Raw genomic sequence first — 25874 nt, 5'->3', positions numbered from 1 at the left:
CCTGTGTGTGTGTGTGTGTGTGTGTGCTGGTAATCTAACTGTTCATTCATGTTCATGCTATCAGGTAGCCCTCCACACCCTCAAGGTAAGTCAACAGTTGTTGGAAGAACAAAAGTAGAAGAAGGAAGCGAAACCCCAGTCAGGTTCACAGTAATGACTTTATAACCAGTGCAGCTTGGCTGGTTATTGGTTGCTGATCTGATCTGACTGACTATTAAAACTTTACTTAAAGCTACAGGCACGTAACCAGACAGTGTTTAATGGTGTACAGTGGAGATGAGTTGTGTGTGAAAAGCCCCATGTGGGGATCGTAAATACATCTAGTGTACAGCTTTCCTGTGACGACATATGAATCTGAGCACAGGACTGAAATACCTCCGCTCTTCCATGGATCCTTTCTTTGACGTTATCTGGGTTTCTAAATAAACTGCTGTTGTGCCTGAAAACACTGGGTGAAAACACCTTTGATTTCAGGATTTCAGGGGAGAGTGTAGTCCTCGGCAGCACAATCCTGTCCCCTCTTTGCTTCACTGTGTTTCATATATATATATATATATATATATATATATATATATATATATATACATATATATATATATATATATATATATATATATATATATATATATAATTTTTCATTCCTTCTGCTTTCGTTGATCTTGATAAATTTTCTATGTTAATCCTTCTAAATCCCAGTGTGGCTTTCTAAACTGTTGCTCTGCCTGATTGTGTGGACTGCCATTCTCCTGCCATTTTCCTCAAAAACAGCAGCGCAGGAGTCACTAACGCTACACTTAATCCTTAAAATGCCATCGGACCTTGTACACGGGCTTACATTTTTAATCCGATTAGTTAACCCTGACTGGGCTGTAATACAGGCAGCTACTTTTCCAGATAAAACAAGAGATTTAAGTTGTTTTTTTTTTGTGATCGTGATTAGTTTCATTATGTAAACTGAGATGCAAACGTATGCAGTTTGAAGTGTCTAAATTAGTGAAACCATTGTAATGAAGAAATATAGTAGCATTTTCTTGTTGTATCTTTAAGAGAAATACTGCGCTTGAGGTCCATTGAAGCGTTGAATTGGGGAGAGATAAGGTGTGTGCTGATCCGCAGGGCTCACAGATAACCTCGGGTGAGGTCACAAGTCGGAGTCGACCGGTAGTTCAAGTCTGCAAAGTAAAAAATCTTGGGAGTGAAGTTTGGAAGTTAAAATGCTCTTCAACCCAGCTTGAGACATGTTGCTTGAGGCCATATTAGCTGCAGCTAACATAACACACCCAGTCTATACAAATCTACCGGGAATGCCTCACACATTATAAATGGCTGTATGTTGTGAATGCAGTGTGATTGGCTGTCATGAGGCTGTTTAGATGCCGCTCAGCTTTTCTTTATTTCAGAAGCCAGTTCATAGTCATGTCACGTCTGAAGGAGTTTATACACTGTATACAAGAAGATACTGAAAGCTCAGTAACATCTTATGATCTTATTTAAATCCAGTATTTGGAAAGTTGTCATCTCAAGAAAAATGCTGCCACTTTTTACTGCAGTTTATTTCAGATTCTCTCTCAAAACATATTTAATTCACATCATGTCATGCTTCATGCTGCTCAGACCTCTTAAACCAGCTTCATTTACCAAACAAATTTAAGTGCTAATTTCCTTCATCCTCTCGCTGGCGGTCTTAAATTGATGCAGAGCTGTTTTGTCCAGAGAAGCAGGCAGTCCAACCTGGGCTCTGAAGGCTCATATCTGCTCTCCACGTGCACTAAAGAGTTACGTGCTCTTCAAGTGGTGTAAATGTCACCGAGCATTTACTTCCGTGCACCCAATGTGTTGGAAAGAGTATTTCAGGCCTCATCTGCACGACAACGTTCCAGGTGAAAATGCATCATTTCTGTGTTTTTCACAAAGGTTTGGCATTTCTCACCTATAAAACTGTCAAGTCCCAGGAGGATATGGACTGGGAGTCATGCTGCCCTGTGCACAACTATTTACTACAGCTGTGATGCACACACACACAATAGCAGCGTTTCAGAAAACATAAAAAACTGATAAATACAAATTGCAAATGTCTTTAGTATGAGGTGGAAGAGAAATAAATACTAGCAGCGAACGTGTTGCCCATGGGCACCTGGCCGCGAGCAGGGACCTTGTGAGTAGCAGCAGGTTGTGTTTTTAAAGTGGTGATCAGTAGAAACAATATTGTGAAACTGTAACTATTCAGGAAGATTATTACAGATCAGTCTGTCCCCTTGAAGAAGCTCTCTCAGGTTGAAAAGGTCAGTAACCCTGCGCCAAACACATCGAAATGGAGTTTTTTTAAGACGTCCCCACGACACGTACCTTTTTTTAGGGGTGCTGTCTGATTTGCTGCCAAAGTATGGCAATAAAACCTTTCAGAATTTCAGTCTAATCTGAAACTGTGAGAGGCAGCAGTCAACCTAATGCATCCAATCTACTGCAAATCAGAAAGAAAGAGAAAAATACTTTAAACCAGCGGTATTTTGTTAATTGAAATCATTATATGATATCACCAGTGAGCTCGTCTGGTTTCTACTCGAGGACACTTTATTCACCTGAATGGAAGTTGCTCATTGGCGTGCAACCAGGAAAATGTTCCCAAGTGTTCTCGGTAAGGCACTCGCATGATGCGCTGCACTTTTTGGCACGTGGGGGAAAAAAAGTGAGATTTGTGTGGTAATCTTCTGGGTCTTTCTGATGCTTTAGTCGTTTGGTCCTTCATGCTTCACCCACTAAAGATCCAAGTTGTACTGATGACGTTTGGCTTTTATGTTAAAGTTATAGCAAGTCTTTGACCCTTCAGACACAGTCCTGGTGACTGTGGTCCCTTGTGTGCAACGTTTCCAACAGGTTTTCAAAGACTGCGTGTGAAGATGGAAAATCAAATCTTCAGGTTGTGCTTCAGCGTGGTTTAGATCCTTTTCAGAGGCTTTCTGCAGTAATCAGATGGTGGTCTGTAAAAATGGAGCTAAATCAGGGTCAGGACGATTTCAAAAAGCCTATTCAAAAGTGGTAAGAATGAAAAGAAACACTGTTTCTCCACTGCGTTTTACTCCTAATTAAAAGATATCCTGCATGCAGTTTAGTGAAAGCACATTCACTTCACAATTTTTTTTCAATTAAAGTATTCTTTATTTAGGAAATTAAACATCTTAATGAGGTCTCGAACTGAGCTAAAATGTAACATAAATCATTCAAAGGTTGGACAAAAACTCTAGTGTCGTAGTTTTCATTGAGGTAGTTATAATTAGAACATTTGTTCCATCACAGTAATCCTTTTAAAGCTTACATGTTGTATTAGTGTCCTATCTAACAACAGTATTACCTAATAGTTGCCCTCAGGCAACAATGCCTCCTCCTCTCATTCCCGCACCTTGTTTTCTTCAGGGAGCTGTCTCAAAGTCATCGGAGCCATAACGATTGACATATGATGCTGCTCACTGTGGCCAGATGGAAAAGGTTTCAAGTGCTCAGCCACTTGTTGGTATTCTACAATAAACAGGAAGTTCAATGATGAACCATCTATATCTATTTTCTCTGCTGGTGTTACTTACTGGTATCACCAGAATAAATCAGCCATTTTGGGAATTTGTATCCTCCATAGATCATTATTATTACTTCCCTGTTTGCTCATCTTGCAATATCAAACCTGTGTGCAGCGGCAGGCTCGAACATAAGTGTCGACCTGGTTCCCAGTTTTGATGAACTGACCAGATGGTTGGTCAGTTATGACTTTTAAGGCTTCGTATAGGATTAATTACCCCAGGTCTTTAACATCCTGCAGAAAAGCATCTGTGCTTTTTTTTTTTTTTTTCTCCCTCTCTGCATTAGATAAGATAGATGTAATTTCCTCACTGCAAAATGCTGCAGCAAAGTTTTTAACCAGAATTAAAAGATTAACCCACGCGGGCCTAATTTGATCCTTTTTTTTTTTTTAAAGACTATCAGCTTTGAACTTGAGAATTGGCTTCCTGATTTATGGATAACCTATAAGGACGTATTAGCCGAGGCATATTTTTAAGAGGTACAGATCAGTCGAAGCTGTCTAGACAGTAGACGGGAGGCAGAAGGGTTTTTCTTTGAGGCCTTTCGGGGTTTGAAGCCTGCTGCCTGTGGAGAATCGGCTCCAAAACAAACTTTGATACGCTTACTTTTGCCAAATGGCTTTATGGAGAGATATTGAGTGTTCCTGTCCCAGGTCTGGTGATGGCTTATAATAGAATATGTTGTGCATCATTGAATTCTAGCTTCCTGCAGGAAAACAATGTTTTATATAATAGTTGCCGTCCTTTCAATTTGAAGTGAAATACAAACCTTTCAGGGCATGATTAATTTTATTTTTGTATGGTTACATCTGAAAATGGATTTCCTCTGCTCAAGTGCAAATGATGGTTGTTATCTTTGATACATCGCTCTCTGTAGCATGACTTGCTTTATCATTTTATTTCTTTCATGTGTTAGATTGAAGATCTCTCATGCTGTTTGTCTGATTGAAATTTGGTGGACCTGTTTCTCCGGTCCATTGTGTCTTCATCGATTGAATACCAAGAGATTTGTATCTCGCATAATTTTATGGTGTATTTTTGAATTTTTTTTTTTGTGCCCACCTCCCCATAATTCCACACTTGCTTGGTTTGTTTGTGTTTTCTCTTTTCGATAACGCGGAATACTGTCTGTATGTCTTGCCTTCACGCCCAGTCGGCGATGCGGACAATAGATTCTTGTTGCATTGTGTTAACTTTGATGGGCTGCCAGCCGTTCCTCAAACTGTTCAGCCGTGGTCTTCTTTAATTGTCGGCTAATCCACTTCCACGGTAAATCATTTAAAGTGAATAAGGCTCTCCCTGATTTCACATTAATATGCACGTTAGCTTGAAGCCTTGTCAATGAACCCTTATTGGACTTTACAGGAGTAGCTACGGGCGCCGTATTTGAAGTAAAACAGGAATATAGTGCGTCTCCGGGTTGCTTTCATGAGCTGTGCTGCCACGGCTCAGACTGATGCTTGGAGTTGAGACAGTCTAGTATCACAACACGCTCAAATGAGTTGCCACCGCTGGCACGGTGCCACGCTGTTGCCGGGCCTGAACGCTGTGTCAAGTTGTTGAATGGACTATTGTCACTCTCGGCATGACTGGAGGGAGTTGTTGTTTCTTTAGGTATTGTTCTGACTACATAAGCATTCTGTGGCGATTTATAGTCTGTGTATAGCTTCCTTTTTAAGTTGAAAAATGTCTGACGTTCGTGCGTGTGTTTTTATTATTATTTTGATGTGCATTCAGCGAGACAGAAAGAAAACATCAGTAACACTGCGGCGTTTCCAGATCCCGGGTAGACTGGTATTTGTTTTTCTTTTGATGACCTGCTGAGGGATCTCGCGCTAAGGCGTCATTCACATTAACCTGTGTTGCCGACGAGGATCTTGCCTAACACTATATGTGAGCTCATGGGCTCTGCAGAAACGTCTCCGGCTGGAAGCTGCTTCCTGTGGACGTGTTTGTCTGTGCAAATGCATGTTATAGAGAGCTTGAAATGTCTATCACTGATGGAAGAAGCCACGGACAAGGGAGGGTAGTCGCATTCAGCGATTTGTCAAGTTTTGGTATTCAGACTGAGGTGCGATAAGCCGAGCCAGTTGAAGCGTGCTGTGAAATCTGGCCTCCAGCAACAAGCATTATCACCATGCAAGTCAGGGCAGAGCTCTGCTCATAGCTCCTCCATCTGACTGTGAGAATGAGCGGCTGCACACTATTGCAGCTCCCTCAAGTCATGACAAAGACCTCTGCGGCGGCTCTGCGTGCCAAGCTTTCTCTTTTGCAACGTCTCTCTGATTAGGCGTGCGTTGATGTATGTTTGGGTGCATGGCTGAGCTTTGGTGCATCCTCGACGGAGAGCTGCAGAGGAAAGGAGCCACTTCTAGGAAAGTGGCTAAAATAGGACTGCTGTTCGCACAGTGTTTGCAGTTGAGCCTGAACTGAAAAATAATGACCAAAGGTCAAAATTTTACGAGGGCCTCAGAGACGTTGAGAATTTGATGCCACTGCATCATATTGCATGGATCTCTGAGCAAGGCACTCAACCCACTACTGCTCAGATCGTGTCCAACAGGGCGACCAGCTTAAAAAAAAAATACCAAATCAAACATGTGCTCACCCGAAACTTTTCTCCATCCCTCTGGCCTCATTTTTGGCACCGGCGCCACCCTCTCCAGAAAAGTCCATTTACTGGAATGATTAACGCAGCCTCGAGGCATCCGATTCAATTAGAAGTAGTCAAAATGCTTACGTAGTTAGAGTCACACAGCATGCTTTTTAGAAATAGGAGTAAGATGATGAATAAATGAAAAAGATCAAAATTCTCTTTGCCGAGAGCCCCAGCTTCCTGTAACAAGAAGAGTGAATTGGTTTCCCTTTTCAGGGGAAAATTGTGAAGCTGTGATCCATAACTTTTTTTTTTAAGCAGACTTGCTCCTCTGTGCAATGAGTGATTGAAAAGGGATTTGGGGTTTTTCTTAATCCACTGGACCTTGAGAGGGAACAAAACTCGTCAGTCAAACTGTCAGCTGAAACTTTCTTTTTTTTTCCCTTTTCTCTTCGAGCATTAACTGTATTTTCTAAGTGTTGCACGTGTGTAATGAGACGCCCCTGTTTCGCTCTCCAGCCATCTACAACTATGATCCCAGCGGCGAACAGGAGCTGTGTCTTCAGGTGGGCGACACGGTGCACATACTTGAGAAATTGGAAGGTGAGTGAGTCTGAGCACACAACAGGCCCCGACATATCCCTCCTTCCCTTCTCCGAAGCGAGCTGACGCAGGAGCTTAAATGAGATCTTGAGCTAGCTTGCGCTTAATGTGCTGTGCTTAATAATGTAAATGACTCTGCCACACTGTCCACCCGACATCACCCCTATCTTGTCGACCAAATCTCCCTCGATGTAACATTTTTCCCGGGTAATTTACGTCTCCCCAGGCTGGTATCGGGGCTACACTCTGCGCAAGAAATCACAGAAGGTAAGGGGAAACGGGTGTGCTTCATCAGCCAGTAACTAATCCTGGGATGTATACATACTGATGCTATCTAAATGTGTTTTAGGGCATTTTCCCAGCTTCCTACATCCACTTGAAGGAGGCTACCGTAGAGGGAATAGGGTAAGATCACGCATCAGTAAACATATCATTTAGATGATAAACCACGTTGATTTTGTTCTCTTACCCTGTCTTGTCATTTGGCACTAACACAGCAGTGTAATTATCATAAGAGAATATTCAGTAATGCTCTTCTTGAGTGTGTAGGAGAGATGTCACGCCGTTTGTCATGTACAGAAATTCCCAGTGACCAAGTGATTTGACATGATCTGTGAGTGACGAGACACTTTCTCAATGTCTCTTTCTTCTCTTCTTGTGGCTGGTAGCCAGCAGGAAATAATTATTCCTGCAGATTTACCCCTGGTACAGGAGCTCGGGGCAACTCTGAGGGAATGGGCACAGATATGGCAGAAGCTGTACGTGGTACGTGTGGATTTCTCTCCCTTATGTGTCATTCTGTTTGAGTACAGTCAGTTCTGTGTATTTCTCTCCTTGTCACCGCTTTGACACTTCTTTTTGTTGAAAAGTTGCACCGCTGTTCATTCCTCTGATAGAAGTATTATTTATAACAAGGCGTAAACTTGTTTATCTGACAGGTGAACAAGACAGCGCTGTTCAGGGGCGTGCAGCAAATGGCCTACAGCCTCATCGAATATCGATCTCAGATAGTGTCGGGAACGCTGCCCAAGGATGACCTTGTGGAGCTCAAAAAGAAAGTCACAGCAAAGATTGACTATGGAAACCGGTATGAATCCCTTTTCTTTTTGCACTGCAGTGACTTTCCTTCTGTGACGAGCACCGTTGTAAACTTTTTTCTGAGTTTTTGAACCCATTTAAAGCTGCACGATCGTCTGTGCCGCGCAGGATTCTGGGATTGGACCTGGTGGTGCGAGATGAAGCCGGAAACACCCTGAACCCAGACCAGACCAGTACGGTCAGCCTATTCCGCGCTCACGAAACCGCCTCCCGCAGCGTGGATGACAGGATACAGGAAGAGAAGGCACGGCTGAAGAACTGATACAAACACAGGTTTTCATGGCAGCGTTTGGTGACTTTAATTCATTTAGCTTTCAAATTTTCTTCATTTTCCCGCAGACGCGGCTACAAAACCTGGAAATGAGACGTCAGACCCTCTTTAACACGGTGCACACCTACAGTCTCCTCATGAACCTGAAGAACTTCGTGTGTAACGTCGGAGAAGATTCAGAGCTGCTCATGTCCCTCTATGACCCCGACCAGTCCGAATTCATCAGGTTGGTTTGTCCCATTCCTCCTAATTAAACAGTGAAATCTAAGAGATTTGAATCTTTATCTTTGTAGACTTTGATGCAGTAGGTCTTTTGGTCTGGGCCGCAGTACCAGTGTTTGCTGCTGTTTACAATTACAGCTGCCACTTGTCAAATATTGCCGAGGCAGAAATTACGGAGTGAAAAATTAGAAATCACAATTGGCCATGAAGAATAATAATAATAATAATTGCTGGGGGTTGTGTGTTATTGTCACTTAACTCTGCACAGCTCTGATGTAGCAGCTTCACCGCTGTTTTAAATTAATTCTTAATGCTGGAAGGCTACTCGTTTCAGGCGTTGCTAAGCTGCAGCTTCCTCTGCTTGCTGGTCTAGAAAACTAACATCTCTATTCCCTGGCAAAAAAAAAAAAAAAAAAAAAATGTGCCGCCATCAATAATAGAAGTGATTAAAACAACCTTTAAAATTGAAATGGTGAGCCGACTACATTTTTATGAGTGTTGGAGGTACAAAAACTAAAAACAGTCAATAAGCTCCGGCTCCTAAAGTGCTGTTCTGCCGCTGAACCAGTTATCTGACCCCCCAGATGCAGCAGGAGTTAAAAACAACAGACCTTTTTTTTTTTTTCCAGCGCACAGTGAGACTTAATAGCAGGAACATTTCTGGTGTAACTAAAACCATTAATGATGGCTTGTTCTGCTTTTAGAGAACCAGTTAGGCCAGATATGGAGCCACTGCTTGTTTTTTGCCGGCTCCAAATGAATTCAGAAGCACAAATCTGTTGAAGAGGAATGCGTTTTCTGTCTCACATTCGAGGAATGTACAGAAAAATGTGCATTTTGAGCAACCGGCAGCCTCACTGCAGAGCCTGGGTAGCATGTAGTTGTCAAGGGAATACCTCAGTCACACACAGTCATAAGCTAGCTGAAGGGAGGGGGATTCGAGGGGATAGTGGTGGCATCTATTGATTTCTGTAATGTTAGTGTCCAAAATACAGAGTTGGCTGAAGTACTCACTTCATTTACTGGAGTAGAAGTACAGATATGTGTTTGAAAAAAGTTTAAAATACAGGTTGTAGATAATTCTGAAGTACACTTGTATGCTTATATTCACAAAACTATTTTTTGTTGTAATCCTATGTATGACAGTGCGGATACCTTAGTAATGACACAAATCAACATTCAGCTTCGGGGGAAATGCGACAGTGTTGAAGAGTGATGGGGTCATGGGGATGTTTTTTCTCACAAATCATTTTTCTCTTAAGTTTTGAGAGACAGTCTTGGGCATATTTTTTTTTTTTTTTTCGGTATTAGACTTCTTTGTGTAATTGACAAATTAGAATAATAAAAATATTTGTGTTACCGTTGTATCCTAAAAAAACACTGGACTGTATTCAAAACGCTATAAATTCCAGTTTGAGCTTTTGAAGAGACTTAGAATTGAAATGGTTAAAGCAAGTCTTGACGTTCAGCTTTTAATGATGTAACTTGTCCACTCCTAAGTTAATAATTTCCTGCGTCTTGGGGTGTGGAAAACTGCTCCTGTCAGCTGCTTTGATCCTTTCTCTGGAACTCAGAATCGTCCAGTTTTAAAAGTCGGAGGATTAGAAGGTACTTAGAGAATTCTCACAGAAAATACAGATACATAAAATATCCATTTAATATGTTAACAAAGTGAAAATATTCTGTTACATCCACCAAGATATGTGAAAAATGCCCATTTTTTCAGGTTGTGATTTTATGGATTGAGACAGGAAATGTAATGCATTTTCTTTTTCTTTTTTTTTTTTTTTCCATTTATTTCTCAATTCTTCCTGATGCCTGAGATAATATACTATCTAACTGTGACTCTTATTTAAATTCATGCAGTGAGAACTTCCTGGTGCGCTGGGACAGTAAAGGAATGCCTAAAGAAATTGAAAAACTCAACAACCTGCCAGCACTGTTCACGGTAACTGAATCCCAACCCGCCGGCCGTATTCCCTCTGCTGCGGACTCACACAATCCAGACAGCGCCCGAAGTCTGTGACAAAGGAGACAATTTGCTTGTGGATCGCTCCTAATTTTTCTGAGAGTTGCGCTGAATGGCTCACATTCACGGAAATTTGAATGCATTTGCATCGCGATTATCATAAACCGCTGTTTATGTTAATGATGCAGTCAGCAGTTCTGTGTCAACCTGCATGTGTGCCGCCAGAAATCAGTGATCAGGACTGTAAAAAAGTCAGGCCGACTGTTGACTTAAAAAATATATGTAGAAACATGGACATGAGAAGCCGAAAAGGGATATTTTGTTGGAAGCTTTTACCACCTGCTTTTATCTTGTAATGCTTGGCATCTGGTGTGCAGCTTCAGCCATGTGAATCCAGGTAATGACAGGGTGCCGAGAGGTGCCGCGACCTGCTTTTTGTGTCTGCGGAGCGCCTCTACTCTAAAAATGCTTTGAAAAAAATCATGTTTGTGTTTGTTCAGGACCTGAGCAGCAGCGACTTGATGAGGCAGCGGCTCTTCCTGGTGTGCCAAATCATCAGAGTGGGCAGCATGGAGCTCAAAGAGGGCAAGAAACAAACCGGCGGACTGAGGAGACCTTTCGGTGTGGCTGGTAAGCAGCACCCACTCCCACACACACACACACACACACACACACACACACATCTACTGATATTTGTTTAAATAATGGAAAAAGTCAATTTGACGTAAAAGAAAAAGCCATTCTTTCCTGACGGTACGGCTGCATGAATGGCTTTACTGAGGTGTAGAAATGAAGGATCCATGTGTGGAGCGAAATGGGAACACCTGCTTCCTGACCTAGAAAATGCCTTCGCTCTACCTTGGCAAGGGAGTCGGTGAAATTGGTTTAGCAACCGTCTTTTTGTTTTTGGCCAGATGATTAGTGGATTTGATGAGAAATGGGCTCCAGCAAATGGACTGAAACCAGAGTCAGAAAGAACATTGAACGCAGAAGTTGCATTATATTTTCAGTCAGGGAAACACTTGAGGAAAGAAAAAAAAAAAAAAAAACACCAGAGTGGAACGAGTGGAGGTATTTTCCTCAATCCGCTTACCGTGCTGGCTGTCTGCTGTGTCAGGCAACAGGTGAGTGAGCTCCAACACCTGGCTCAGCTTCAGCTGCAAGAGTAGGAAGCGCCGTTTTACAGATATAATTGGAAACATAAGTTTTAAAAACTATTTAAATATGCAGTAGTTTGCTGTACAAACTTAAAGCTGCGTTGCACCGAGTGAAATAAGTTTATTTCTGAGTCTACTTCCAGTGTGTTTGTCGTTGCAGTGATGGACATAACAGATATCGCCCATGGCAAAACCGACGATGAGGACAAGCAGCATTTCATCCCCTTTCAGCAGTGAGTCTTTTGATGCTGTCACACTTCCACTGTTAACCGGCTCAACCTTGTTTTGTAACGGCACACAACTGAGCTCGGAGAATGGATGAGTAATGGAGCAGGACTCCGGTTATGCATGCTGTTTACGGTGTTCCCGCGCATCTCTTTCAAGGCTGGAAATCGACTTTCTCCTACCGAGCATTTCAAGGACGAATGTACAAACTTTTTGCAATCCTAACTGTTATTTCTTCTCAAAGCCTGCCTTCAAGGCCGTGTTTTCATGGCGCAGGCACAGTCGGGGGATGAGGGTGATGATACGTTCGCATGGATCCTACATGGAAGAACCCCAAAATATCACGACTGATACTTGACGTCTAAACCCAAATTTGCAACGTTCAACCTCTTTGTTTCTCCTGTCAAACAATTGACTGTGACTTCTTGATCAGTGTTAGATTAAAAAACAAACTGGTTTTATAGCATGCAATGGTAATCAAATAACAAATATGATTATTAATTGCATTTTCCTTACCTTGAAACACTGAAGCCATTTGCACTTTTTATTTGACAGTGTTTATGCAAATCTGTCCTGAAGCGTAATTCCTGTTTCCCAACACAAAACACAAAATGTTTTACCAAAAAAAAAGAAGAATTTAAGCTTTCCAACCTTGATAAATGGATTTATATTTCATCAGCACTGAGTAACTTTGGCTGAGGTACTCATGAATCGACTAATCGCAAATTAGTAGTGAAAAGGTCACAAATGATGAATTTTCAAACAAATAAAAGATTAAAATAACAACCGGGCTTCTAATAATAATTTTTTCAGCTACTTAAGTGCATCTGAAATGTTGTTGTAGCTGCCACTACACCGAAAAAAGGAAAATGCCAAACGTTTCCCCAGTAAGTCAGACAGGACCTTCACATAGCTCAACCAGTCTAAAGGAGCGGCCATTGAAGTCCACTGACGACCATTTAGAATTCTGAAGTAAAAGACTGACATTTTCTGCAGCTACATGAAATTTTAAATCACAACAAAAGTCCTGACGTAAATGTGTAAACAGTGGCACAAAACATGTGAAGTGGAATCTTACATAAGAAGCAATAAACACAGCAGATCAGTGGAGCGGGAGCGTTTCTTCTGCCCCTCTCTGAGACGCGCAGACGTGATGAAACCTTCCCCCGAAATATTTCTGCCTTGGACCAACCCTCCCCTGTTTGCTTTGGCGTTTTCCCCTCCGTGTGAGTGATTTGTTCCACTGCAATGTTTGTGTGATTCACATTCAGTAACAATGGCCCAAAGAGCCCAGGATTAACCCCATCTCATCTGGCCTGAATTAGATCGACTCCACAGAACCTGAGACGAGATGGAAACTTTTAAGCTACGTACGGAGGGTGGAGATGTTTTTTTACTCTATTGTGGTAAATATGAGCATCAATATTTAATCAACCCTCTATCTACAGAGATGACTAAATAAATCTTAAAGTGATGACTTTCCCCCTTTAGCCCTGGCAGCAGAGGCAACTTGAGATGGTAAACGTGGAAAATGATGTGCATTTGTAACATGCGCGTGAGAAAGAACCATCATAAAAATCCATCGGTGTGATCGTCGACTGTTTTTGTTCTGTCAACACATAAAACATTCAGTCTGATCATCGCGGTGAGCAAAAAAATGTTTTGCATTTGGATTAGAAAGTAAGTCTGCCTCTCAGCATGCCCGAGAGTTATGCTCCTTTTGCATTTAGCTGTGTAAGTTGGTCACTGGGATGAAAATAAATTCAGCGTTTGTACTCAGAAAATCTGCATTTGAAAGCTTGGAATAGAAAAAGAAGGTATACCTCAATGAGATCCTTTTACTATTCATTAACAAAATTCACAGAACTGTAGGATTTTAATTAAAAAGAAAGGTCCAAAAACAAGATTACAGGTGAAAGTAGGTGCAAAACTAGTTTTGTGGTTGGAAACTCAGTCCAAGCTTTTTACTGTGTTGCGCTGCAGTCACTTGAGGTAAGTGGGATGCTGGGAGGAATAATGGAGCATCCCATCAAAAATCCAGAAAGTCTCACGTTGGCTGTGCGGCTGCTTTTGTCCATTTGTTTGTCACCTGTCAGAGATACTGGCAGCTCATGCTTTTGTGCTCTCTCCCAAATATTCTCCTCCTAGGATAGCTATGGAAACCTACATCCGTCAGCGGCAGCTCATCATGTCACCTCTCATTCCTTCCCGAGTCATAGGAGAGAACGAGCCGCTCACAGCTGTCTTCAACAAAGTCATTGCCACGCGGGAGGTCAATCACAAAGGCCAGGGTAAAATGAAGCGCTCGCAGACGGCGTCTCCCCCTGCGACTCCATGGGGTCGCTGCAAATTGACCTTTTTGTTTTGAGTAGAAGAAGTGATGTGTGATAGGCCTGCGAGGTGTTATCCTTTGCTCTCTGCCTCATTGAATTTCTTTACATGCTCGCCGGCAGGGCTGTTCGTAACCCTGAAGCTCCTCCCGGGGGACCTCGCCCAAGTCAGGAAGGACTACCCCCACTTTGTGGATCGCAGCACGGCGATCGTGAGGAAAATGGGCTTTCCAGAAATCATCCTCCCAGGTGGATTGAAGTCTTTGTTGTTGGGCGCTGCTCCACGTGCGCGGCGGCCATGTCCGTTTTAATTGCTCAGAGAGCTGTGTGCGAAAGGCTTGATAAATTCTCAGCACATCCGCCTGATCATCTGTTGTCCTTTCTTTTTCCAGGAAACGTGAGGAATGATATTTATGTAACCTTGGTACAGGGAGAGTTTGATCGCGGTAAAAAGAAGACCCCCAAAAACGTGGAGGTCATTCTGAGCGTGCACGATGATGAGGGAAATCCCATGGAGGTAAAAGAGAACACGCGATTATAAAAAAATGCCCTTTCATCAGTCTTTATGATTAAGATTCAAGCACCTTGGTAGTATCACCTTACAGAGTTTCTGTCATCCTCTTGGACTTTTTTTGGAAAGCAGTATTAACATTTCATGTTTGAAGTTTCAGCTATTTTCTGATTAAATATGTTCATCACACACACCTCACTGCTCTTCTTTGCAAACGTTTTCATGCTTACTCTGAGATGCAGCAAGGTAAATATTGCAACGACAAATCCGGGGAGAGTCGTGATGTTGTGCAAAATGTAGATGACAACAGACAGAATGCATTGATGTGCGATTCATTTTGAACCTATGATTTAATTAAAAAAAAAAAAAAAAAAAAAAAAAAAAGAAAAAAAGCTCAAAGACATATCAAATCCAGTAAATAAGAAATTCCATTTTATTTGGTGAACACACAGCCGGTCTGCATTTGAATCTAGCAGTATATTTGATGTGAGAGCAGAGGCATGTTCATTACTGCCACGCACCACCTGAACCGAAGGGGATTAATTTATGCGTGTTTACTTGCTTGCTTGCTGCATATAGGATTTTAGCAACCTTTGTGATTTCCACATAATTGCATCTTGTTTGCATCATTCACATTTGGCACATTATCTCCACCTTTTTCAAAACTGGCCTTGAATATGTGTTAAAACATCAGCGTGTTATCGTTCCGTTGTGTGCGTGTTCGCCGCGGCGGAGTTTATATTGCATTTAACTCAGGACCACCTCAAAGCATCAACCCCCAGCCTTTTTTTCCTCTATTAGTAATTATTTTTGACGGGTTAATGTGACTGACTGTGTCGGTGCTGCCTCGCATTGCTGCCGTAAATATTACACTTTGCTGTCAAAGTTTGTTTTAAAAAACACAGCGAAGGGAAAATTGATATTGTTCCTGTCATGCTAACTAATGTTCTTCCTTCAACCTCTGCAGAAAGCCATATTTCCCGGGGCCGGCTACGATGGCATAACAGAGTACAAGTCTGTTATTTACTACCAGGTGAAGCAGCCTTGTTGGAATGAAACAGTGAAGGTAAGCTCATATCAGGGACTGAGCTTTGTGTGGCAAATATGCTATCTCATGTTCTCTAATTAGTCTTTTTTGTAATGGATTTGCCTCCAAATCATATAATGAAGTAATCTTTTAGGACGCGTACAGGCAGCATGTGCCTTACATGCAAATCTAGCTTCTTTTTTCTTCCCTCTCAGATGTGTGTAATCCTGTATTAAAACACGCCTTAATTCCTCCAAACTTTCATCTGATCCCTTCAAGGTGACGATTCCCATTGAGGACGTGTGCCGCTGCCACCTGAGGGTGATGTTCCGACACAGATCCTCGCAGGACTGTGAGTGCCTGCGCCTCATTTCTGTGACAAACACCCACACGTAATCCTGCCGCCACGCTCGGTACAGTCTGAGTGAGTGAATTTGTTCCCGTCTTATGCTCCTGTGCATCTTTCAGCTCGGGACAAATCAGAGAAACCCTTCGGTATGGCCTTCGTCCGGCTCATGAGAGGAGACGGCACCACTCTGAGGGATGGCAGACATGAGCTTATCGTCTACAAGGTAGCGACGCCTGATGTTGTTTTCAGATTATTGTCCTGCGTTGACTTCAATTCACTGCGCTTTAAAATCAGCAGGAGATTATTTATTGCCATAATCTAATTAGGCAAAAAAATCTCTCCTGAATAGCTGACAGTGGGCGGATGGATTATGCATGAATCTTGCCGCAATCGATGGAAATGAAATTAGATCTCCATCGATCAATACGCTTCAGGATTCATTCGCTGTTTTATGATTTTCATAGGTTGATGTGAAAAAAGCTGAGGATGCAAAGGTTTATCTCACCTTGCCGGCGACCTGGTCCGAGGTGGAGGAGAAGGAGAAGCAAACGGGGAAACAGTTCCATCATTCCGGAGTGATTCCTGTGACTAAAGACAGCTTCCAGATCGCCACGCTCACCTGCTCCACCAAACTCACCCAGAATGGTAGCCAAACGGCTCATTTCCTTTTTTTTCCTTTTCGGACTGTTTCACAGCGTCTCATAATTAAAAGAAGTCCTGTCACAAGTCGTCTTTGAGAATTAAAACCGATTGTGTGATGGATAGCAGAGCAGTGCCGCCATCGCTGCCTCCCCACAGATTGCTTTGAAATTAATTAAGCCGATCCGTGTTGCTAATATTTTTTGCTGAAGTGTCGACGTGGCCTGGTGCGCATCTAATGCAGTTTGTATTCAAATTTCAGGCTTTTGATGCAGTAATGTGAACTGGCGTTGTAACGGAGCAGGCGTTGTTCCTCCTCGTTTCCGTCTTGACGTGTCCATTTCGCCTTCTCCCTCAGTGGATCTGCTCGGCCTGTTAAACTGGAGGTCGAACCCTGAAGACCTGGACCAGATTTTGCAGAGGCTCATGGAGGTGGAAGGGGGCGAGATTGTCAAAGTAAGTCCGCTCACACTCATAAGCGGGGCTGTTTTTTTTATCAGCCTCACCTATTTCTCATTAATAGACATGTCATGCCCTTCAAGGTTACGCATTCCTCGCCTCCTTTTCAAAGATTTAAAATATGTCCAGAGTTTCACAGCAGCGTCATGTGCAGAGCGTATATCCAGGTCACGATCACAGAGCTCATGTGGCTTTCCAAACAGCCCTCATTTCTCCTTGAATTAGTACAAACGGTTGTTTATGAGTTTCAAAGTTAAACATGGAGATTAGCTGCCTGGAAAAGTGCAAAAAGCTAAATGCATCAAGGGAATTTCAACGAGGGAAATTAGAATCTGACATATGCCGCGCACGTGTTGTTGTGTAACTTTGTTTCTCGGCGTCAACATTGAAATGCAAAGATAGCATGACCTTTACAGCCCTTTGAGCCACAATATCCACATTAATGATGCACCGGGTTCAAATAAAACTGTTCGTGTCCTTTTAAAATGCCGTGTTCAGCTCCAGATGTTGATGCTGTGTGATGGTTTCTTCATCAAATCGTCGTTAATGCGTGTCCGTTTCATTCGCAGTTTCTCCAGGACACTCTTGACGCTCTGTTCAGCATCATGATGGAGACTTCAGAGAAGGACACCTACGACACGCTGGTCTTCAACGCCTTGGTCAGTTTTTATTGATTAGCCATGTTAGTGACCACACGGTGGAAAATGAGATACGCGGAATCTATCTCATGAAACAATTTAAACTTTTCAGAGTTTTTCTCCACATTCTTTAAAATGTCAAAAAAAAAAAAGACTGGTTTTGTAAACACATTTTGAGGAAATGATGCTGTCAGTGCCACTCCGAGCTTCGGTGGCTGAACAGCTTCAGCACCTTTAAAGCGGTCAGATTTGGAGATGGAAACTGCCACTTTTTTTTTTTTTTTTTTTTTTGACTTATGATGTGAGAAATCAGACATTCCAGCCCAGGTGTTCGGTGGTGACAAATTTATCAGTATTCTTCCCTTCTTCTTCCCTCGCTCTGTTTGGACGGTTTTCATGTGAACGGCCAATCGCAGCGCTGCAAGTAACTTCCGAGCTCTCCTGACAAAGTGTCCACTGCAGATCTAAATACTGGCTTGTCTCCTTCTGGCAGTAATGGTTTGAGCTCTTAGACAATGGATTATATGAAATGTTGCTTATTTAAAGTCGCAGTAATGTTTTGACTCCATTAGCAATAACTCGACAAGTGTTTCAGATAACATTTTGTGTTTTGTGCGTTTCAACCTTACATCACGATCGTGATGTTTTTGACTTTGTTTTTGAAGCTTACCTGCACAGGCGGGTATCTGGACATAACCAGAACGCACGCGGCGGCGGCGGCAATAAAAGCCTCTCCTGCAGGAGGTTTTCAACCGAGCCGCGCTCCCCGCCGCCGCTCAGTTTGTTCAGTGCTGTGGCTGCTTTATCCACTTGGCTGCCTGTCTTCAGCCTTTGCTCTCATGCTGCGGTAGCAGTCACGGCGCTGGACGTAGGTTATATTTCCTGCCACGTTCTTTTCCAATAACCGATAATTATTATTCCAATAATTATAATTTGCAGCGCAGTCTTCATTTTGTTTCGGTTGGGTCTGGGTTTGAAACCCGGGTCCCCCACACTCAAGGTCAAGTTAACTTCGAGCTCTTGTGCGATACTTGAAATAAACACAAAAACGTCACAGGATTATACTGATTTTCGAATTGGCGTCACTGTTCTGGGATACTTTTACATGATTATGCAGGTGTGAGACGAATCAGGTTAATCTGTTCTGCACTGATCCCAAACACATTCATAATATGAAATATAACCAGAATGTAAATACATGAGCGCCACTCTCTTACACTGCTCCAGGAAATTATCTCAACAAGCACAAGACTGTCTAATTATTTCCCTTGCTGTTTTTTTTTGTTTTTTCTCTCCATTAGGTATTTATAATCACACTAATCGGCGACATCAAATTCCAGCACTTCAACCCGGTCCTGGAAACGTACATCACCAAGCACTTCAGCGCCACTTTGGCTTACATGTGAGTCCAATCTCTGTCTTTCCCACCTTCCAAGGCTTATGCCGTTTTATTTTTAGGTCCTTTCGCCGCTCCTCTCCTCCCACACTCAAATTGCCAGCAGACCTTGATGTCTGACTCATTCACTTTGTCAGGAAGCTAACCGGGGTGCTGAACTACTATGTGGGCCACGCCGAGGAGCCTGTCCTGACGGAGAGGCTCTACGCAGCACTCAAGGCGCTCAAGTACCTGTTCAGGTTTATCGTGCAGTCCCGAGTTCTCTATCTCAGGTACTGGAGGCCCGTCGACACGAGCATCCTGCTCTCGCTCTCATATTCTGAGGATGGCTTCTTGTAATGCACTTCCTGGTTTTCATTATCAGATTCTACGGAAACAGTGAAGACGGAGACGCTTTCCTCAACTCCATTCGCACGCTCTTCCTCTCTTTCAACACTCTCATGGACAGACCGCTGGACGAGGGGGTGAAGATAAAGGTAACCTGAACGTTTTCTTTAAAAAGTTTTTTTTTTGTGTAAAAAAATGAGCAAAGTTTGGAAACATAGACAACTCGATCCTTCAGCATGGTTCTTGACAGTGGAACTGGAAAGCAGTGAGTCAGTCTGTGTGTTTGTATGTAGATAACTGCAGGGAACCGGCTGTGAGAATGTGTCACACTGTTATTGACTGGCTAATGGAAAGTTTTCCAAATTGCCTGTTAATAAGAGCGAGTTTCCTGTTGGCAGCCTCGGCGAGGTGAAGAACAACTCTGGTAGGAGACAAAGAGGAAAACGTCCCCGTGCTTCGGCCTGATGAGACCTGATTCTTTTCCTTTTCAGGGGGCAATATTGAAGTATCTCCCCAGCATCATTAATGACATCCAGACTGTGTTTGATCCTGTGGAGCTCAGGTAACTCTCCAGAGAGTTTGCACAGCAGGAAATGATAATTGCCTGCCTCAGTGCAAATTATCATATTTACTTCTGTGCGCAGGAGGCGTTGCACTCAATTCTTTCCTCTATAAAATCAGTCCGTCATGTGTGTTGCTCATTAGTCCTCTGTGACTATAATTACTAGACGTGAACTGTGAATGGTATTAAAATTGTCACATCTGCTCTTTTGACTCTTTCCTTTGATTCCCTTTTCAGCGTTCTGTTAGCCAAGTTCATCGAGAGCATTCCCGACTCGCAGCTCGTGCGCCAGAAGCTGAGCTGCATGTGTAAAATGGTGGAGAGTGACCTTTTCAGGCAGCCAGGTAGGAGTCCTCAAGGCTCAAAACCACATAATGACATTTCAGAAAGAAGAAAATGGAAAAAGAAAAGGGGAAAAAAAAAAAATCTGCATTACAGTTGCATGCAAGTCTGTCTGGCCGGCTCCATTACTGGAAAATGTGCCGTATGATCCAGCGAGAATTTTTTTTTTTTTCCTCTCTCTCTCTCCCTCTCTCGGTTGCTGCCACAGATTGTAGAGATGTGCTCCTGCCGCTCGTCACCGACCAGCTGAGCGGGCAGCTGGACGACCACTCCAGTAAGCCAGACTACGAGGCCTGCGTTCAACTTCTCAGCACAGTGCTGGACAATCTGGACCGCAAAGACGTGGTGAGGGGAGGGGGGGTGGGGGGTGGGGGGGGGGGGGGGGTCGCATGTGGACGGGGATTAGAAGTCTACGTGTTCAACAAACCCAAATTACACAGGGAGTTATCTGGTGAGAATGAGGTGGCGGACATAAGCAGCTGAAATGAGTTTTCACCTCAGGGTGGCCGAGCTCAACCTTAGACATGGAGTAAGGAGCTCAAACGTTCAGAGTGCTGCCCTTTTTTTTTTTCCCCCTTCCATGATTTGAACCTCTTTTTAGAGGATTTCTAGGTCTGCCCAGCTGGGAGCAGCCCCCCCCTCCCCTCCCGGCAAGCTCCGGGGGCAAGCTGGAGGGATTACAAAGCTCATCTGGCCTGGGTGAACCTTTGGGGTCCCCCCCTGGAACAGCTGGGGGATGTTATTAAGATCGTCTGGTCTACTGTGCTTAGCCCACTACCACACTGACCCAAACACAGATAAGCGGTTTAAAGTGGACGAAGGGGAGGCTGGAACATCGAGTCATCCAGTCTGTTTGGGGCTTTATTCACCCAGCTTTACAAGTGTTTCTCTCTCCGTTTTTTTTTTTCCCACCATCCTGACACAGACCTGATGAATGAAGGTTTCCTTTTGATAAATCAGCGCCTCAAAACTGCCGTTCTCAGGAAGGATGTTACAGCTGTTAATGACCTACAGACGTTACAGTTCTCAATAGGTTCCCTTTGTCAAAAAATAAAAAAATAATCACTTCTGTTTCTCTTCAAGGTTCATCCTCATCTTTGCTGTTGTGTGAATAAAAAGACCAGCATGCACTGTTTTGATGATTTAAGACAAAGGAAAGCACAAAATCCTTCTAATTCTTTTTGGCATTTTTGGTTTAAAATGGCTGAAAGAATGGATAGTTTGTCAAGAAGCAGCCTAAATGTACCGCAAAGTGACTGATTAATGGTCCATTCAGTGTTATTTTCCATGACAGGCACTCTCACAATGAAAATGTGGTTTATCTATATCTCCTGCAGTAGGAAGACAAACCACTGCTGGGAGATAAAGCTGATTATTTCCATCAATACCACTTTATTCCACTCATCCTCAAGGGGTTCAGCACCGATCTCGGCTGCCTATACCCAGAGTGCACACCTAGGAGTGGATGAATATTTGCATTATTGTACGGTCAGGTTCTTATTTTCATGATCACTTTTAGCAATACTCCTGGGCATTGCCAAAGAAATTGTGCTCACATTGATGGTTTTATAGTGGAGCCTGAAGTATCTCAAATGTGGGTAAATAAATCCAGAGGTGATTGAATTTGGGTGAGTCAGTGCTTTAATGCGCACGGCGCTCTGTGTCATGTTTGTGTGTGTGTGTGAGTGTATTAAGCTGCTCGCCGCGTCTCGGGCTTTCCCGTCTGTGCAGGGACCAACCAGGGCGCACGTTCAGCTGATAATGGAGCGGCTTCTTCGCAGGGTTAATCGCACCGTCATCAGCATGGAGAGATCCTCTCCTCTCATTGTAAGACACACACACAGCGGGTCCTTGACATCGTCGTCATCAGCATTTGTTTTATTATTAATATCTCTGACATCCGCGGGAGCTAAATTTAGTTAAGTGTGTGAAGCATGTGCTGCGAATGCAGTTTTTGTTGTTGAGGGATGTGTTCCTGTGAATGATGGCGCTCCCCTTTGTGGCAGGGCCACTATCTCGCCTGCATGACGGCCGTCCTGAAGCAAATGGACGACATGCATTACGCCCACTACATCGGCACCTTCAAGACGAGGCAGGATATCATGGTAAGTGTCCCGGTTCCTCCCCTGGTGGCTACATCGTGTCCCGAAACATCCCATCAATCACAGACATTAAACCGCTGCGGCCACTTACTGCTCCTTAGGGGAATATTGATTATAGGTATTTTGTGCAATGGATTGGACAGACATGATGGCCCTCCATTAAGCTGTGGGAACATTCTGCGTGACTGACGTGCTGTGGGTTTTACTCCTTTGGTTTTTAATCTTTTAGTTAAAATTGTATTGATTTTTAAGGATCTTTTATCACTGATTTTAAACATACAACATGTGGTATTTTATATGAATATAAGTCAATACAGCCTGTAAGAAATAGCCGAATTAGGCAAAAGAACAGTCCTAATAATGTCTCAAAGAACAAGACGGGCTGCAGATAACTTAACCGTGGTTGAAAGATTACGTCTCAGTGATTCTCTTACCCAATGGACCCCGTATAGATGAAGATGAGAACCAAAACTGACTGATAATCAACACCATCAACAGATGTACAGCAGAAACATGCCTTCAGTTTTGCAGAGTGTCCCTTTTAAAAGGCAAAATCTTTCACTCTGATTCAAGGATTTCCTCATGGAGACGTTCATCATGTTTAAAGACCTCATGGGAAACGTCTTCCCGGCTGACTGGATGATCATGAACCTGGTGCAGATGCAGGTTTTCCTGAGGGCCATCAACCAATATTCGGACGTCCTGAACATGTATTTTCTGGACCAAGCGCATTTCGAACAACAGGTGCGGTCTCGTCCTCCACCGCCTCGGTGGAGGTCGCGCTTTTTTATTAAACATGAAATCAAAATTGTTATGAAAAGGTAATTACTGTATTAATATTTGAAAACCCTGCTCCCCTCGCAGCTGTGGAATAACTACTTTCATTTGACCGTGGCGTTCCTCACTCACAAGACACTGCAGCTGGAGTCCTTCTCTCAGGAGAAACGGAATAAGATCCTCAACAAGTGAGGTTATTCTCAATTCATCAGAAAGAATTTTAATGAGGGGAAAACCTAATGTAGCATTTCTTTGATTTGAATCCGCTTCAGATATGGAGACATGAGGAAGACTATCGGCTTCAAGATGAGAGACATGTGGTACAATCTGGGTGAGTATTTTGAGCCTCTTGATAATGTTGCTATTACCATAGAGTTTGTAGAATTGTTTATTCAAGTGCCTGCCAGTCATGCACGGGGAATTACGTGACAATATTTTTTTATTGTCCTGTTTCACAGTGTCTTGTTGTTTTGTTTACCGCGTTATTGGATTTGTCCTTTTGTTTGTTGAGAAATGAAGATGCGGCTTTATTGCCTTCTGGAATCATACTGTGATATTCTTGCCTGACAATGTTCGCCGTCCCTCAGGCCCCCACAAAATGAAGTTCATCCCGGCCATGGTCGGACCCATTCTGGAGGTCACACTGGTGCCCGAGCCTGAACTCAGAAAAGCTACAATCCCCATCTTCTTCGATATGATGCAGTGTGAGCACAACTTCAGCCCCGGACGCACTTTTGAAACGGTGAGAAATTATCTCGGACTCCCCACTTTTGAACGGCCTGGCCGACTTCAGAACAAATTACAATATTCATGATGTGTGTGGTGATCCGCTGTTTAAAGTCCCCTCTCATCTCTGCAGTTTGAAAATGAATTGATAACAAAATTGGATCAAGAGGTAGAAGGAGGCCAAGGGGATGAGCAGTACAAAGTCCTGCTGGAGAAAACGTAAGGACCGCTAACGGATCAAACACTGAACGCTGTTTAGGTTACAACAACACGCCGGTCACAGAGCCTGTTCTGTTTAAAGTGAAGCTCACTCTGCGTGGCTGCAGAAACGCAACAAATACCTCTCTGATTGTGTTTTGATAAAGTCCTGCAGTAGCCAGAAGGACGTGACAGTCTGCAGAATTGTGAGCAACCTTTTAATCAATAGGAACTTTTTTTGGCACCGCGCTGCAGATCAACACGAAACGACTGCCAAGACAAATGTCCCGTCAGGAGGAGTGGCAGGCTCGGCAAACAGATAAACGAGACGCTGTTCTTTACAGTTAAAGATTAGTCTAAGAAGACTCGGTGTGTGCCCGTGCAGATTGCTGGAGCACTGCAGACGCCACAGATACCTGTCGCAGTCGGGAGAGGAGCTGGCCCTGCTGCTGAGCAGCCTGCTGGAGAACCTCCTGGCCTACCGGACCATCACACACGACGAAAGCCCCGAGCACCGAATGAGCTGCACCGTCAACGTGCTGGTGCGGCCGCCGTCTGCGTTTATCCAGCGCTTCAACACAGTTTGTGCATGCACACATAAAGCAAACTGTGCAAACTGCTGGAGGGAAAATCTTTGCGATATGCTAAAATTAAGATTTGTTTTTTTCTCTTTGCAGAATTTCTACAAAGAAAAGAAGCGGGAGGACATTTACATCCGGTCGGTCAGATGGAGACATTTGTTGTTTTTTTTGGACTGTTGACCTAGCTGTGTCTTACCGCTGTGCTCTTGTGCCCAGGTACCTCTACAAGCTGCGTGATTTGCACCTGGACTGTGAGAACTACACAGAGGCGGCGTTCACGCTGCTGCTGCACGCAGAATTACTGGAGGTCTCTCAGATTAAAACATTTTTTCTTTAAAATAACGTTGAAGCTGTTTAGTCTCTTTGCCAATAAAACCAGACTTCTAAAGGTGTATCTTGTGTTGATTTCCTTTTTTTTTTTTGTGCTTCCATAGTGGTCTGATAAGCAGTGCGCGTCTCATCTGATCCCTCGAGATGGAGAACATGTGTGGACCCAGCAGGAGCTGAAGGAGCGGCTCTTCCAGGAGATCATTTGCTACCTGGACAAGGGAAAGGTGACTTTTTCGGTTGCTTTAAACTTTTGTCTGTAAAAGTGTAAATTAATATTATTTTTTACCTCTGATGTGAGCTGTTGTCTTCACACGAGGCGTTCACAGTCCTCAAGCTATCGGGCCTGTGAACTCTGACCTCCAGTCGGCACCACACAAACAGGGACAATACACACATGGCTGTAGATACTGCAGCGTTGCACATCACACACACTGCACATTCTCGCAGAAAGCTGTCACACACACTCAGGGAGAAGATGCAAACAGAATTCCACTACACCACCATGCAGCTCTAACAAATGCACTATACTATAAATAATCGTACGTCTACTTGCAAATTTAGCATAAGGAAACTCATGGGGAAATTACATAAACTGTGTTTTCTCAGTGTTTAGATCGCTATCTTATTACTACATACCAACAGTGAGCGAGTGAAGCTGTGAAGTCTGAGTTTCTCCCAGGACAGCAGCAGAAAGCAGATGGCAAAACCCTCGCTGCTGTTTCCATGTACATGTTTTATGTTTCCTTTTAACTGAGTGATGCGCATGTCTTCTTAGATGTGGGAGAAGGCCATAGAGTTGGGCAAGCAGCTGGCCAAGATGCATGAGAGCCACATGTTCGACTTTATGGAGCTGAGCCAGCTGCTGGTAAG

At 43.4% G+C, this 25874-nt stretch overlaps 1 protein-coding gene across 2 annotated transcripts in view; it reads left to right on the top strand.

Annotated features, from left to right (window-relative positions):
* Window positions 1–25874, top strand: part of dock5 (dedicator of cytokinesis 5) — a 36868-nt gene that overhangs the window by 767 nt on the left and 10227 nt on the right. For both annotated transcript variants that reach the window (XM_030105628.1, XM_030105630.1), the window contains exons 2-38: window positions 6685–6768; window positions 6995–7035; window positions 7118–7173; window positions 7437–7533; window positions 7707–7855; window positions 7975–8110; window positions 8206–8363; window positions 10226–10307; window positions 10829–10958; window positions 11646–11718; window positions 13859–14001; window positions 14164–14289; window positions 14433–14557; window positions 15519–15617; window positions 15858–15930; window positions 16047–16150; window positions 16392–16572; window positions 16925–17022; window positions 17595–17684; window positions 18965–19065; window positions 19197–19331; window positions 19424–19535; window positions 19878–19948; window positions 20186–20292; window positions 20499–20635; window positions 22022–22117; window positions 22297–22395; window positions 22966–23136; window positions 23257–23357; window positions 23442–23500; window positions 23757–23911; window positions 24029–24114; window positions 24479–24635; window positions 24771–24811; window positions 24891–24981; window positions 25109–25228; window positions 25780–25869. In XM_030105628.1, coding sequence (XP_029961488.1) covers window positions 6685–6768; window positions 6995–7035; window positions 7118–7173; window positions 7437–7533; window positions 7707–7855; window positions 7975–8110; window positions 8206–8363; window positions 10226–10307; window positions 10829–10958; window positions 11646–11718; window positions 13859–14001; window positions 14164–14289; window positions 14433–14557; window positions 15519–15617; window positions 15858–15930; window positions 16047–16150; window positions 16392–16572; window positions 16925–17022; window positions 17595–17684; window positions 18965–19065; window positions 19197–19331; window positions 19424–19535; window positions 19878–19948; window positions 20186–20292; window positions 20499–20635; window positions 22022–22117; window positions 22297–22395; window positions 22966–23136; window positions 23257–23357; window positions 23442–23500; window positions 23757–23911; window positions 24029–24114; window positions 24479–24635; window positions 24771–24811; window positions 24891–24981; window positions 25109–25228; window positions 25780–25869 — 3974 coding nt within the window. The remainder of the gene's footprint in view (window positions 1–6684; window positions 6769–6994; window positions 7036–7117; window positions 7174–7436; window positions 7534–7706; window positions 7856–7974; window positions 8111–8205; window positions 8364–10225; window positions 10308–10828; window positions 10959–11645; window positions 11719–13858; window positions 14002–14163; window positions 14290–14432; window positions 14558–15518; window positions 15618–15857; window positions 15931–16046; window positions 16151–16391; window positions 16573–16924; window positions 17023–17594; window positions 17685–18964; window positions 19066–19196; window positions 19332–19423; window positions 19536–19877; window positions 19949–20185; window positions 20293–20498; window positions 20636–22021; window positions 22118–22296; window positions 22396–22965; window positions 23137–23256; window positions 23358–23441; window positions 23501–23756; window positions 23912–24028; window positions 24115–24478; window positions 24636–24770; window positions 24812–24890; window positions 24982–25108; window positions 25229–25779; window positions 25870–25874) is intronic.

This window comes from Salarias fasciatus, chromosome 12, assembly GCF_902148845.1.
Source record: "Salarias fasciatus chromosome 12, fSalaFa1.1, whole genome shotgun sequence".
Taxonomy (NCBI): Eukaryota; Metazoa; Chordata; class Actinopteri; order Blenniiformes; family Blenniidae; genus Salarias; species Salarias fasciatus.
Note: the sequence above shows the minus strand (reverse complement) of the source record. Positions and strands in the feature narration are given on the sequence as shown.